The sequence below is a fragment of the Antechinus flavipes genome, chromosome 2, assembly GCF_016432865.1.
Source record: "Antechinus flavipes isolate AdamAnt ecotype Samford, QLD, Australia chromosome 2, AdamAnt_v2, whole genome shotgun sequence".
NCBI classification, from domain to species: domain Eukaryota; kingdom Metazoa; phylum Chordata; class Mammalia; order Dasyuromorphia; family Dasyuridae; genus Antechinus; species Antechinus flavipes.
The window spans coordinates 151,673,613-151,686,014 of NC_067399.1; the positions used below are offsets into that span (position 1 = coordinate 151,673,613).

Below are 12,402 nucleotides of genomic sequence, written 5' to 3' on the forward strand. Positions count from 1 at the left end.
CTGAGATTCTGGTCTTTGTTATATACCTGTAGGCTTCAGACTGACCTTGAGGCTGGCATTGAATCTGTGCTCTGCTCCTAGGATCATAACCATACAGCTGTTAATTGCTACTGATCTATGTCTGCTCATTATTTAGTCCAGGCCCTAAGGTTTGTGATAGCTCTTTAATCTGAATCCCACCTCAAGGTACAGGTCCTTAGTCCATCCTGGATTTGTGATCAGGAACTGGGAGGTGAATGACAAAGCTGTCAGTTGGCACCTGTTCCCACATCCTGTACAAGAACACAATGCCCTGCTATGGCTCTATGACTTCTCCTTGCTCTTTGGCATAGTCCTCATGCCTTGTCCTCAGTGTCCAGAAACAACATTTTCTGTTTCCTTATGCTGATTCAGACTGGAAACATGACTCATCGTGATTTTTTCTTCTTGGATTTCCCAATCAGGATTCAGTCTGGTGCATTTACTAGAACTTTGTGGAGGAGGTATGGGGGAAAGCTCAGCTGTTCTTTTTTCTTTTACTCTGACATTTAGGCTCCACTCATTTCTCTTGAAAGTACCCTCATCTTTCTGCTTGCAGGTTTTCAAAGAATAAAGCCATCCTTCGTTTTGTTTTACTTTCCATCACCCTCATCCAATCATCCAATCAATTTTTTTCTTCTTTTTGTCCACTTTGTCTCACACAGCAACTAACTAAATTCAAATCCTCCTTCCCTCTACCTGGAACAATTGCAAAGGTCTCCTAATCCATTTATCTGTAATAACCTAAATACCAATTCAATGGTTCATAGGGATATTGATCCAGAACTGATAGGGCCCTTAAAAATCCCTTTATTTTTACAAATGAGGAAACTGGAGCCCAACCAGGTTACAATTGAAATTTGAGGTCACTTAGGTGATATTAGAACAAGATTCATGCTTCTACTTTTCCCCTTCTCTTCTTTATCCTCTTAACATCTGTCAAATTCATCTCCTTGCTGCACAGGGCTGACTATGTCACTCCTTTATTCAAAAATTTTCAGAACTCCCTAGGATAAATAAAACTTCTCAATCTGGTGTGTATAATTTGACTCCTGCTTATCCTTCCAAACACTGCATTGTACTCCCTGCACACTCCCCTCAGTTGGCACCAGAGGTTTTAATTATTTTTTCTTTCATTTTAATCCCTTTTTTGAATGGGTATACTAACGGACTTTATACAAAGGAGGTGGGAGGATGAGATAGACCTGAGGTTGCTAATCTGGGGTCCTTGATTTTTTTTTTGATAACTGTATTTCAATATGATAATCTTTTGTATTTTATTTAAACAATTAAGAACATTATTCTGAGAAAGAGTCCATAGACTTCATTGGACTACCAATGGCTTCTATGATAGAAGTTGAGAAGAAAATTCTTGACTAGAAAAATTCATGATTTTTTATAGTACTCAGATTTTATATTTTTATAAGTGAATAGGAAGAGATCATTATGAAATTGGGACAACTTGAAAAAAATGGAATCCTCAATATGCATAGAAGCATTTGAAGTGATGGTTCCTTTCCTATTTCCTTCTCCAAACTTGCCCTCTTATATTATAGTAAGGAAGTAGGGTCTATAGAGGAGATCAAAATAACAGGGTTTGGGAAGTATGTAATATGTCCTTAGCCAAATTCCTATATTTCTCATTTCTGGGCCTTGCACCTACAACTACTGAGTTAAGGGCAGGTTCCCCAAAATGTCATAAAGTAATGACAGATTGATTTTTTTCTTATCTTTTCTCCTTTTTAAAGAGTTAATGTGAAAAATGAAGTCAGGAAAGGTTAAAGGATTTAATTAAGATGAACCAGTCAACATCAGGAACTGGGTTAGAATCCTACTGTCCTCCATGCTCTAATTATTTGACAATGTTGCCTCTCTTGAATTGAGGGCCCCATGACAGAAGCTTAGAGCTGAAGGAACTTGAAAGGGCTTCTTGTCCAGCTTTCCGTCCATGCTAAAATCTCTTTCAAAACATCACTAATAGGGGGTTACTTAGTCTTTATTTGGACACTTTGTGGAACTCACTGTCTTCTAAGTGTACTTGTTTGGACAGCTCTTTTTGTCAGAAAGATTACTTCCCAGAAAGCTGACTACCTGGTGACTATTGTGATTATTCAACCTCTACCACTTCATGCACATGTAATTGTGGGTACTTTAATTTGCAGCACTTTGTTGGCAAAGTAGAGCAATAGGGAAATATTCAGAGATTTTTCAATCTGATAAAAACAAACAACAACGCTCATAAAAGTGTTTACATTTAGTTGTTTGCTTGACTAGGTATATTTCTCTACATCACTAAGGTTCAACATTTCCATAAAGATTTATTTCATATCCTAGTTATTATGCAAGGTGAGGTTCTAGGTCCTGTGATTTAAACACAAAAACCAAAGTCCTTGAGGAGCTTATCATTGGAGGGGAGATTTAACACAGACAGATAAGTAAATAAAAGGGAATTTCAAAAAGGGAAAGAGCATTAAAAATGAGGAGGAATCAGAGAAGATTTCCAAGAGGAGATGGCACCTGATTTGAGTCTTGAAGTAATCAAAGGAATCTTCTAGGGAGGAAAGAAGGAAGGAATTTCAGATAGGAGAGACAGATAGAAGGGGCAAAGAAATAGGAGATGGGAGTATTGAGTGTGTCAAAGGGCTGAAAGAGAAGGTCAGCAAGACATTATGAAGGGTCTTAATTTGAAGGTAGAGAGCCATTGAAAGTTGTTGGACAGAAAAGTGGTATCTTTTAGAAAATTAATGTGGAAGCTGAGTGGAGGATGCATTGGAGAGGGGAAACACCAGATGAACACATTGCCTTTTTCCCCTCCCTAAGGGGGTATAATCTATAATCATCTCTCTCTCTCTCTCTCTCTCTCTCTCTCTCTCTCTCTCTCTCTCTCTCTCTCTCTCTCTCTCTCTCTCTCTCTCTCTCTCATCTCCTTAAAGATAACATATAGTGGAAAGAGCATTGGACCTACAGTCATGTAAACCTGGATTGAAAGCCTGACATTAAGAGACCTTGAACAAGTTACCCACCAATTCTCTAGATCTCCATAGCTTTGTGATCTCAACTCAAACAAGTCATCATCTTTCTGGACTTCGATTTTGGACTCAAGGATTCCTAAGGTCTCTCTCAAAACTAAGATTGTACAAGATCCAGATAATAGCTTTGCTTTACTAGGCTCAACGACAACCTTCAAAACGAAACCAAAGCAAAACTTCAACTTTACATTCCACATTCCTCATCCTCTTCAGGTACTGAGAAGTGCCTCTTAGAACGTTGCTGTTTTCCAAGCCCTAAATTCCCCTCCTAAAATCATAACTTTCCCTAATCCTACCCCACCCCAGATGACAGCAGGAAAGGGGGTGGGGGTGCAAAGATAACTGAATTCTAGAGCATGGACTCCGAGAAGAGAAAGGTACCCGACAAGGGGATGGAAGCTTCGAGGAGGGAAGGAGAGAGCAACTACAAGCCCCAATCCAGCTTTCCATCACGAGGAAAGTAGGGACGCTAAATGTCTTCTTTCTCTTTCTCACACTCTCTCTCTCCCTCCACTTCCCCTCACCCCCTCCCTTCCCCCAAGAACTGGCAGTTGGGAGGGACTAAGAAGAATGGGAGGAGCCCGTTATTGGCTTGTGCCCGCTTCGCTGAGTTCCTCTAGTTTGCGTTGGAAGATTGCAGCCTGCTTGGGGTGCTGTGCCAGGATTCGAGGGGGCTCCAGGGAAACCGGGTCTGGGCTTGGGTACGCGCTATGAGTGCTCTGAGTCTTTGCGTCAGCACCAGCGGCGGGGGCCGCGGACTGCTCCGCAGTCTGTCCTGGAACCTCTGGGCGCTCCCAGGGGGCGTGGGGTCACGAAACTGGGGGACTGGGCTGCCCCTGCAGCAGCACAGCCGGCTCCTGGGCAGCGGCAACCGGGGCCTCTGGGCTGCCCGGGAAGGGGCCGGCAGCGCCGCCCCAGCGGTGACACGGACCCTCAGCACCTACGCAGAGTTGTGCGAGCAGGCTGTCAGAGAGCCCCAAGTATTTTGGGGGCGCCTTGCCCGGGATACGCTGGTGTGGGACACCCCTTACCATACAGTCAAGGACTGTGATTTCAGCCAGGGCAAGATCAGCTGGTTCCTGGGCGGCCAGTTAAACGTGTCGGGTAAGACTAGAAATGGGGGTGGGGTGGGGTGGCATTTCAAGGAAAGGGTGAAGGAACTGAAACTATTCCTTCTTTCCATTTTCTCCACCGTTTAACTTCTTCCTTGAACCCACAACCATTAGGAGTCCATTCCTACACTTTGCCCTAGCAATCCTGGTCACCTGTCCCTAGCAACTCGTAGAACCCGGACATCAGTCCCTCGGAAATTTGGATACTCTTAGCAACCTGTCCAAACAATGCACTACTCTCAGCTCCCCTGGTCATTCTCATCTTCCCCAAGGAACCTATCCTGTGCCGCTAATTCCTCCGGCTTCCTTTCTACTTTGATCTCCTTTATCCCTAACAATCTGTAGGCAAAGTCCGAAGTCACGTCATTTTCTATTATCCTCTTCCCACTGCAAACCATAGATTCTCCCACAGAGCCCCTAAAAACCTTTCCGGCCCCAGGAATTCTTCATACTTTTCAACACTGATTATTGTAACCTCCTCGGAATACTCGCGCGCCCCCTGCCCATCCTTCCCTCCTCCTCCCCCACAAGCTGCTTTTCTGTCAGCTTCGTGGGGCAAGTTGAGAGAATTAGTTCTTCCAGCTGCTGTCCGAGATGATTGAGATGTCAGAGGACTCTTTTTCTTTGTATTTATCCTTCCATGCTGGTTTTTCTAGGTAGGTGATCAGTTTGTATTGGGCAGCTGGCTGGGACCTCCAGACTCGAATAGGCAACTCAGGGAATTACATTCCACCCTGGTTCCTTCCTCTCCCTATGCCTCATACCCCAACTCCATGCCTGTGTCCGCATTGTGTCCGTGTTATAAGTTTGAGCTAGGAAGAGTTCTTGTCTCGATTCCCCCAGGACCTAGACAGCTGCGGGAGTTCTGGCTTCCTCTCCTCCATTTCTTCTTTCGCCCCTGGGATTTGAGCTAGTAAATAAACTGCGAATAAAACTCCTTAGTGAAAACAAAACGACTCCTGCAGTCTGGTAGTTGGTCTGCCTTAGTGACTATCCCACAATACCCAGACGCATCACTCGGGCATCAGGGACTTACTGTCGGCTGGAGAAGTTGTCTAAGTATTAATTCTGTCCGCATAAACAAATAAAAACATGCTTCCTTGTAGCGTCCAAAAAAGAGTGAGACTTGGTCAATGAGCAGAGTAAATTAAAAAAAAAAATTATCTTCTTGCTCAGATAATGCTTTACTTGCTGAGACGAAATTCCTCAGCCCTCTAGGAAACTCTTATTATTCTCAGGATAAGGTCGCCTATGCGTTTAGATTTTCTAAGAGATATACTTACTTCATTTTCAAGGCCGATTACATGTAAGAGTTTTGACACCGGTATGGGTCTTCAATAATAAAGGGTCTTACACCTTTTATTTTTTTCTTGGTTTCAAACATTGTCAGTTGGATTTATCAATTCACAAATATTGATTCAGCCATTAAAAATATAAGGTACAGCACTAGGCATTTTATAGGGTAATAGAAAGTCATAAAAGGCATGTTACAAAACATTAAGGAACATATTCAACTAGGAAGAAGAAGAAAATAGAACTCAAAATTCGGTATGTTGTGACATATTGGAAAAAACATAGGTTCTAAATAAGAATTTGAGTTTGCTTGCTCTGCCATTTAGTAACTTTAGAGAAACCATTTCCTATGTTGAGCCTGGTCTTCTTTTATAAAAAGAAAGATTGGACAAGAAGACCGTTAAGGAACCTTACAGTTTTCTCGCCCCTCTCGGTAGCATTTAACAACTTTGACCATTCTGAACTTCTGAATATTCTTACTCTCTTACATCATAAAAGAGGACAAATGCTTATCTATACATGTATTCTTTTCCCCCCTGAGGCAATTGGGGTTAAGTGACTTGCCCAGGGTCACAGCTAGGAGGTTAAGTGTCTGAAGCCAAATTCGTACTCAGGTCCTCCCGACTTCAGGGCTGGTGCTCTATCTACTTACTGTGCCACCTAGCTGTCCCCTATAAGTGTATTCTTGCATGGAGGCTGAAAGCTGAGCTAGATAGTTGCTTGTTTCTTCTATTACCTTTCTAATGGTCCCTTCTTTGTTTCTTTGCTCCTCTTTCACACTCATTAATATTGATGTTCTTTGAATAATCGATCTCTCCTTGTTTCCCTTGTCTTTATTCTTTACCCAGTCATCTTGTCAATATCATTGTTCCTACAGCTCTTACCATAATTTCTACACAGATGACTCCTAAATCTGTGTGAGCTGTTTTCTCAACTTACCTGAATCAACAATTGCCTGCCTCTAAAAGATATCTTCACCAGGATGACCATCTGGCACCTCAAATCCAACATCTCTAAAACTTAACTCATCTTGCTCTCTAAATTTGGCCTTAGCCCTAATTTCTCTGTGCATATTCATATGTCCATCCTTCTAGTCACTCAGATTTAGAATCTTATAATCACTTTAATTTTTTCTTTTCTCTCATTCTACATTCAATCAGATCAGGCCTTCGAAATGTTACCTAATGTTCTTCTCTGACCATGTAAATCATCTACTCAAAAAACTTCAATAGCTCTTCTCTGATCAGTCCTTCAAAATGTGACCATGTAAATCATCTACTCAAAAAGCTTCAGTAGCTCCTCTTTGCCTCCTGAGTAAATATAAATTTCTGATCCTATTTGATACCCACATTTAGTTTCTAACTTAAATGTTCAGGCTTAAGTCTTCACATGCTCTATGACAGTTTTAGTCAAGCAGGATTATGTCTCTTAATTCTCATCTTTCCCTTTCCCCTCTCTTGTCTTTGTTCATCCTACCCATCTATACTTGAAGTGGATTCCCCTACCACCTTCCCCCCTTATATTGTTGGAATGTTGTTTAAATGCTCTTTTTCCTTCAAGATCCAGTTTTATGAAATCCTGGTGGAAAATGATTTTTCACTTTTAAGATTTCTCATGATCCTTTGCCTACATCTTTGGTTCACATTTATTCCATTATCCCTTGGTGATCTGTAAGACTTTCATTCTCATGTATCTTTGAAATCATGATCTAGAATGTATTTTATCCTCATTTCCTTTAGAGTAGTGTCTTGACATTTAATATTTGTGGAATAGAATAAACTCCTCACATTTATAACAGTGATTTTTTATTTCTCCCAAAAGCTGTTCCTTCTTTCACAATTTCTGTTATTAAGGGGCAGTAATAGTTGTCCTATCTGCTATTAATCCAGTATAAATCTTTAATGCTTCCCCTCTTTTACTTCTAACTTCAAATAAATTGACAGTGATTATTTTGCCCCAGCAATATTACTCAATCCATCACTTCAATGATATTCTCATTTCTGTTACTTTAGGGGAAGCTCTCACCACTATCCTACACACCTTCTCAACTTCCTTCCTCTATTCTCTTCTCCTCTATAATCCATGGCTCCAATCCAGAATTCAAAACAATATTCTATATGAAGTCTGATGAAAGCAGAATATAGTGAGACAATTTCCTTGCTATTTCTGGAAGCCATGCTCCTCCTAACAAAATATGAGATAAAATCCAGTGTTTTTAGGCTGCCATATTATACTGTTGATGTAGAGTGAGATTTTTCAGAGTAATTGATATCTAGCCATGTTCCCTCCTTCTTAAATTTGTGAAGCCGATCTTTTGTAACCAAGTGCAAGACTTTACATTTATTCCAATTGAATTTAATCTTATTAGATTCAGCCCACTGCTCTAGTTTGTCAAGATTCCTTTGGATCCTGACTGTTCTCCTCTGTTAGCTATGTCTCCCAGCTTTGTGTTGTCTGAAAATTTAATGAGAATTTCATCTATGGCTTTAATCGTTATTGATATTAAACAAAACAGGGCCACGACAAATCCCTGGTGGTATTCTGCTGGAGACTTTCCAGGATCCATAAACATTTCTTTAAATAATAACTAGTAAAAACCCATTGGGGAAATTCAGTATGTAAAATTTGTTTTAGTTTTAATATATATATATATATTCAGCACATAATTTTCTAAGCTTTCCTTTTCTGCTTGACTGTGTTTCTTTCTGGCTTGTTTTCTTTTGTGCATTTAAAAAATTCTCCAATGTAACTCTTTTCTGTTTTTCCTTTTCCTTTTTGAAATTCTATCACTACTTCTCTCCCAATTGGAAAAAAAGGAAAACAAAAATCTCGTAGCAAATACTTATTGTCAACTAAAACAAATTCCTACATTGACTGGGTCTGAAAATGTAACTCATTCTGTAGCTTGAAACCATCACCTCTTTAAGGTAGTTGGTGTGCTTCATTATTTGTTGTTTTGTTGTTATTCAGTCATGTTTCAATTGTGTCTAATTCTTCCTGACCCCATTTGAGGTTTTCTTGGTAAAGATAATGGAATGGTTTGCCATTTCCTACTCCAGCTCATTTTACATATGAGGAAACTAAGGCAAACAGTTAAGTGATTTGACCAGTTAGTAAATGTCTGAGGCCAGACTTGAATTCAGGAAGATGAATTTTCCAGACTCCAGGCCCAGGTTTGCCTATCTACCCCATTGGTCCTCTAGAAATTTGTTCATTACATTGGTCAGAAGTTTCAAGTCTTTCAAAATAGTTTTTCTTTAAAATCTTGTGGGTTTTGTACAAATTCTTTTGGTTCTGTCTACTTTGCTCTGTACCCTTTAGGAATCTTCACAGGATTTTTATGAGACTACTCCTTTAGCCATTTTTTATGGTACAACAATATTACATTATAGACACATATTTTAATTGCTTTATCCATTCTCTGTCACTTTACCTTTCTAAAGAATTGTACATATTTTCTTACATGAGCCTTAGAACCATTCAGTGAGGTAGTATAGTAGAACTATTATGGATATTATTGATCTCTTTTCTAAAGATGAGAAAACTGGGGTTAGGAGAAATTAAGTAACTTGCCTACAATAATACAATAAATGTTATAGGCAGGATTTGACCTCTGTTTTCCTAACTCTAAGGCTAGTACTCTATTCCCTTTAGCACCTCAAATTACTTTTGGCTGTCCATTTGTTGTTCTACATTTTTGATATATGACCACTACATTTTGTTTTACACTAATATTTGTCTTTGATAAGTTTTATAGCATTTATCTTTTATAATTTAAGTATTTCTGAAATCTCTATGTTCCATGTTTCTTAGTATCACTGGGAGAATTTTAAAGAATAAGCTTTTTGTAACAGGAAGTAGTTTGAGGTCACTGAAAGTACTTCATATTTTCCCAGATGTAATATAGCATAATATTCTTCTTTCTGGGTCAAAGTGGTTGTTTTCAACTTGTCTAGGATAAACATTAATGGACTAATTTTATTCAACAAGCATTTATTAAATGTCCCCAGTGTAAAAGGCTCTTGATTGAGTACTGGGGATACATTGACCAAAACTCTGAAGACACAGTTGATTGTATGGCCAGAAAACTTGTGTTTTAGTCCTGATACTGATATTTTTTTACAGATGTGACAAGCCAGAAAAAACATTTTTCATTTGTAGAACATATATGTACTAACCCCCAGCCTTATTGTAAGGAAAATGCTTTGTGAAATTAGGTAGTTAGGTGGTACAATGGATGGAGTACTGGGCTCAGAGTTAGAATAGACCTGAGTTCAAATTTAGATTTGGTCACTTACTAGTTATATGATCTTGGGCAAATGACTTAACCTGTTTGCCTCAGTGTCTTCAACTGTGATATGGTAAGAATAGCATCCATCTCCCCAAGTTTTTATGAAGCTCAAATGAGATAATATTTTTTAAAATACCTGGCACATAATAGGTGCTTATAAATGTTAGCTATTATTATTAAGCATAAAGAATCATAAAAATGAGATTCTACTATGGAGATGAAAAAACAGGCATTTGGGTTGGTATTTACTGTTGTCTTTTATTGTTAAAAACATCACCTACATTCTCCTTCCTCCCCCCTATTTGTTTGGATTCTAGAGTTCTTTTCAGGCTGACTCTGTCTGATTTTTACTTTTTCCAAAATGTGTCCTATTTCTGAAATTCCCATCATCCCTCTTGTTGGATATCTCACATGAGAGTCACAACTAGAACAAGAGAAGGTTGAATCTTCTTAAAATTCTTTGATTGTGTCTTCTTCACTTGAGCATAGAAAGAAAGAAAAAGAAAGAAAGAAAAGAAAGAAAGAAACATGGTATTAGAGCGGGGGATTGCTGGAAAAGTTGGGGGACCTTAGCTTTTGGGAAATCTCTGGAGTAGGGGGTATAAAAAGTATGGGAGAGCCATGTTTCACTTGATCTCTAGTAGAATGAAACCAAGTTGGCTTGTCTGATTGGCCTGTTACAGTAGCAAAAGATGGTATTATATATTTTTTGAGTGCCATTATGGTTCTGAAATCACTCTGGTCTCTTGCCAATTTTTCTGTTCTAGGGGAGGGTACATTTAACGATGGGATTATACCAATCAGGCCTGCCAAGAAGCCTGGAAGTCTTAAATGAGATCACTTGGGGTGGGTGGAAGGGAGGACCAAAGCGGGGTGTGAAAGCCATATGCCTCTTGTCTGGAAAATAAAGGTTTATATGATTTTTCATATTTATGGTCTTATTTCTGTGGTTAAAGTTTCCTTGCAGGGACATTCTAGGAAATCAATTTTTCTGTTTCTCAATCCAGCTTTTGTTGCACTACAGATATTGCAACAGATGTTTGTAAGGTATGGTCTTTAAATCTATGTCAGAGAAATCAGTAAATGAAAAAACAAAAGCATGGAGGGTTATGATGAAAATCATTTAAAAAATACTTGATTAGGCTTTCCTATATTCTAATATCTCTGGTCCCAGTTCTCCATCTGATTGCATTTTATATATTCAAAAACCAAGTTTGTATACATTTACAATTTTAAGCCAAGTTGTTGAAAATTTGTTTTCAGTTGAAGTCTGTCAGTCAGGGTTCTGTATATATGCTCTGAGATTCCTTTTTTGTCAGAATAAAAACTATTGTATGGCTTTAGTTTCATTTTCATGACATACTCATCAGTAATACGGCTATGCTCACACGCAAGAGAGAGCAAACCATTTAATTATTTGGAGTCCAGGTTTCATTCAATACCTTATCCACAGTCTTTCACAGAATCAGGAGTGCAGACTCATACCTTACAGGAGGAGTTTATCGTGTGTGTGTGTGTGTGTGTGTGTGTGTGTGTGTGTGTGTGTGTGTCTTTGATGGACTCCTTTGCCAGCCTAGTAAAGTCTCTGAATATTGTTTCGGAATAATGTTTTAAAATTCATAATGAAAGCACATACTAAATTTCAGCTTAGTGAAAATAAAGGTGTAATTTTTTTCCCCTCATGGACTCCATATCATGGACCTCGGGGGTCAATAGAACTCAAGTTAAGAACCCCACTTTTGAAGATGACTAGAAACTAACACTGAATTTCTCCTAATGACTATAGAGGTACCTTTCTTCATATACAATTATATTGGAGGGATAAGGAAAGAAAAAAGGGGAAAAAAAGAAATTTACATGATAACATATATTTAAAACAAATAGCAAGTTGTACTTAGTAGATTTGCAGTTTTATATGCAATCATGTTTTTTATGACAGTTTATTATAGAAATGCTTGTTTTATTCCATAAATTAAAAATTAAATAATAAATTATTTAAATGTTTTATTTGAATAAAATTCTAGTAAATCAATAGTATTTTAAATGCATGGAATGGGGGAGAGGGCTAGCATTTTCTATTTAAAGGCATTCTTTTGTGAAGTAAATCATCATCTCTAGTTTTTCTTTTATGTAAAGTGATATATTTATATAAATAAGCTATTATTATAACGGGGAAGATTCTTATTGTTATTATTATTGATAATAATAATACATATTCACTTTCAACCATATATATAATAATCTGGAATTATGCAAAAGATTTTAAGGAATAATTATTCATATCACAAAAGAATTTCTTTAAATAAATTCTCTGGTGCATTTATATTCTCCTCCTCATTTACTGAAGTTTTATATTTGTGGAATTGTTCATTTTTAATATTATTAATAATCAATCATAACACTTCAACGTATACACTGGGCTAATGCTATTCTGGGTGCTGGTATGGGATGTAATTTTTGCTTCAGGGATCTTAAAGTGCAGCTGACTTAATGATAACAGGACTTCAGAGGCCATCCATTTCACTTTCCCATTCTACAGATGAGAAAACTTAAGCACTGATTTTGGGTCACACAATTAGTTCATATCTCTGCTAGGACCTAATTCACATCCTTCTGATTTTATGCCCAGTGCTCTGTCCACTATTATAAATGAGAGAAC

General features: G+C 38.3%; 1 protein-coding gene across 1 annotated transcript in view; it reads left to right on the forward strand.

Moving 5' to 3' along the window:
- Positions 1–3,658: 3,658 nt before the first annotated feature.
- The window catches only part of ACSS1 (acyl-CoA synthetase short chain family member 1), a 67,395-nt gene continuing 58,651 nt past the window's right edge, over positions 3,659–12,402 (forward strand). Inside the window, exon 1 of the mRNA XM_051975827.1 lies at positions 3,659–4,151. Within this exon, the coding sequence (XP_051831787.1) occupies positions 3,758–4,151 (394 nt within the window). The 5' untranslated portion in view covers positions 3,659–3,757. The remainder of the gene's footprint in view (positions 4,152–12,402) is intronic.